At 38.7% G+C, this 3,167-nt stretch overlaps 1 protein-coding gene across 1 annotated transcript in view; it reads left to right on the top strand.

Moving 5' to 3' along the window:
- Positions 1–434: 434 nt before the first annotated feature.
- Positions 435–3,167, top strand: part of irak4 (interleukin-1 receptor-associated kinase 4) — a gene marked incomplete at its 5' end in the record, with an annotated part of 13,747 nt that continues 11,014 nt past the window's right edge. The window contains 3 exon segments of the mRNA XM_014020823.1: positions 435–532; positions 614–759; positions 1,756–1,923. Of these exon segments, the coding sequence (XP_013876277.1) occupies positions 435–532; positions 614–759; positions 1,756–1,923 (412 nt within the window).

The raw sequence follows: 3,167 nt of genomic DNA, 5'->3' as shown, positions 1-3,167 counted from the left end.
ACCCGAGTGTCACCACTGAACCATTTCTTTTCTTCTTCGTGTAGTTTTGAATTTTAACACGTGCGGGTTTTCAAGTTTTAATTTAGTTGGAACATACAGCGAAATTACAGTTCAAGCTGTATTTATTATTATTGACATAAATGTCACATTTCCGCATAAATAGGAGGAGACTAGAGGGACTGCCCTGCTGCGTGTTACGTTTGGGGAAGTTGCTCAATGTCGGAAAGACCCACTTCACTAAACTGTGAGACAACTTGACATTGTTGTGCTTTCACAGCTACTCGTTGTGTAGCTTAAACAACACTCTGGTGTTGTCTTTTTATGTGAACATGGCGTTCAGATGAACCAAACACCCGTGTTCTGTTAGGAAAATGGATAAGTCGTTGACTTCCGCTACTTACATTCGTAACATTAGTTATGGTTTACGTCGCCAGCTGTCCGACTTTTTGGACTCACAGGACAGGTGGAGAGATGTAATCGTGTCCATACGGAAGCCGAGCGGGGAGCTGAGGTACTCCCAGCATCACGTCAGGTGAGCTGTGATAAACAACCTGGCGAGTTTACAGAGAAACTCTCCAGCAGGGACTCTTTACCCGTCCTCTTTATGTTTCAGGAGATTTGAGGGTCTTGTAGCTCAGGGGAAAAGTCCCACAGTGGAGCTGCTGAATGACTGGGGAACCACCAACTGCACAGTGGGAGAACTGGTGGACATTTTGAAGAGTAACATGTTGCTGGCTGCTGCCAGTTTCCTGCTACCAGGTGAGATGTGACAACAGCATCATCCAAACAGCAGGGAAGCGACTATCCATCAACCATGTATTGATACATTTCAACATAAAAACCTCAGAAAATTAAAACTAACTCGTTATTTTATCATCATGTTCACAGGTAACTCCAGCTTTTTAATATTCTACCCTCTCCCCACTATTAAACAGATCAAACTTTGATGTTTTCATTATAGACTGGTGAACTTCTGCCCATCTACATCCAAAATTAACCTTTCTAAAATTAGCTTTTTACGCCAGTCCCCCCACTATATGACTTCTAATTAACCTAATTACTGTAGTTGCAAATTTAGTTTATTTGCACCACTTTTATTTTGTTTCTTTGCCTCTGTGCTTACCTCTGATTGTAAATTGTACTCGAACTTCAGTCCTGCCAGTTTTATGGGTGATCCTTACAGCTTTTTAATTCAACGATTAATCCTTGAAGACGGTGGACTTTCACAGGTACCGCCCCAAAAACATCTGCACCATCATTCAGATGGAATCAAGTGCAACATGTGAAGCGATTTGTGGTCCAGAAAATGCTTTAGCTATTTCCTGTTCACGTCGTTTCAAATATCAGGGCACAGAAACCTTCACACACGTGATAAAATGATGAATGGTAAAAGCGATCTAAGAGAGCCATCAGATAGCGTTTAATCCTCGCTGTGACACAGTTTCCCATCCTGAGCAGCACAGGAACGCAGCAGAACCGGATTCAGAGTGGACAGCTGTCTGCGTGGACTGGCTGAGGTTAGAGAGGACAGGAAGACACGCTTTTTAACAACCCACCTCTTTTAAGTTTTGTTTTAAAAGTAGACAGAGTTGACAGCCTCACAGACAGTATTATTACTGAGATGCTTCTTAGAATATTACCAGCAGTTCATGAGCTCAAGTGCTGAAATCAGACCTAAACTGCTGGATGATAAAATCATTTTAATGTTTAGAAACAAGTGAACCGTATTAATAGATTTTTTTCTCCCCACTCTAGAGGAGTTTTCATCAGCAGAATCGCAGCAAGTCTCTTCAGTGGAAACATACAGTGAACGTCCAACCAGACTACTGGAAGAGATTAAGGCTCAGCCCCCACCCACAAGTTCCACTCTACAGACACAAGTGCTGCTGGGAAACGATGACCCTGGACTCACTGGGACTGGAGGTGGGCAATTTTACCCTCACTGTTTTTGTTAACTTAACTATCTCAAAAACTACATGTTCCTTTTAACAGGTTCGTGCCGGGTCTTAAAAAGTCTAAAATTTGAAAATTAAAATTTTAGGCCTAAAAAAAAGTCTTAAACACACCCAGATTTTCACCCAAAGGTCTTAAATTTAATTTTGACAGGTCTTAATTTTTTCTACCTTTGATCATTCCTGAGAACCGTTGGCTGCATAAATAAAGTTAAGAGTCGTAATCAGAGGTTGACACGAACTGTCTTCATGAAGTGCTAAGTCTGCTACTGGTCATGATTAAACTACAAATCCCATGATAACTGCAGGCAAAAATGTCACAGTTTACTTCCATGTTTTTGACCTCTTTGCCGCTACAGCCCCCCACATCCAGCGGCTTATTTACCTGCTCAAAAAAACAGAAGTTCAGTCATGTCCACTGCTTGTTGTTTAAACATGGGAAAGTGTTTTCAGTGAGACTTGACTTGATATCAGTGATTTTTTCACTCGGTTGAAAGCGGTTCACAGCAGTCGGATATGACTGTTTCATTCAAATAATATAGTGTTCTTGTATAAAAATTTAATATTCTTTAATAACTAAATTGATAGCAATAAAAGGTTTCTATTATAAAATTTCTGGGACCATTTGAATGTTTCTGTTGATGTGTCGATTTGGTTTTAAATGTCATTACTAATTGTCTTAAAAGGTCTTAAATTTAACTTACTGAAACCTGCATGAACCCTGTTTAAAAAAAGTATTACAATACAAGCATTGTTGTGAAGACGTGGTGAATTGGGAGTGTTAGAAATGGAAGGAGGCCAGTTTCAAGATGTTTTAGACGATGATGCAAAATGAAATAAATTTTTCATGTTTACAGGTTTTTCATAGCAAATACTTTCTTGATTGTGGTTGAACTGTATGTGTGGAAAATACATAACCCTCCCCCCGTTTTTAAAAAGTTGTTTCTTGTTTACTTTCCTTATTTTAATTGGTGTTATTTGTTTTTGTTTGCTTTGCTAATTTTGTACCTCAAAATCGTACTGGATAAAAAAATAGTTTTGAGCATAATTTTATTACTTCTGTTGGTAAAGCTCTGTAAAAAATGTTTGTTTCTATTAGCAACAGTATTTTATATTTAAACAAGTTGTGCCTGTTACTTGTAGAATATGGAAGCGATTGTGTTCCATAATCCTAATTAAAATGGATTAATAGAAATGCTGTTTCATTTTCAACAT

This window comes from Austrofundulus limnaeus, unplaced genomic scaffold (genome assembly GCF_001266775.1).
Source record: "Austrofundulus limnaeus strain Quisiro unplaced genomic scaffold, Austrofundulus_limnaeus-1.0 Scaffold267, whole genome shotgun sequence".
NCBI classification, from domain to species: Eukaryota; Metazoa; Chordata; class Actinopteri; order Cyprinodontiformes; family Rivulidae; genus Austrofundulus; species Austrofundulus limnaeus.
The sequence above is the reverse complement of the archived record's forward strand: the minus strand, read 5'-3'. Positions and strand labels throughout refer to the sequence as shown.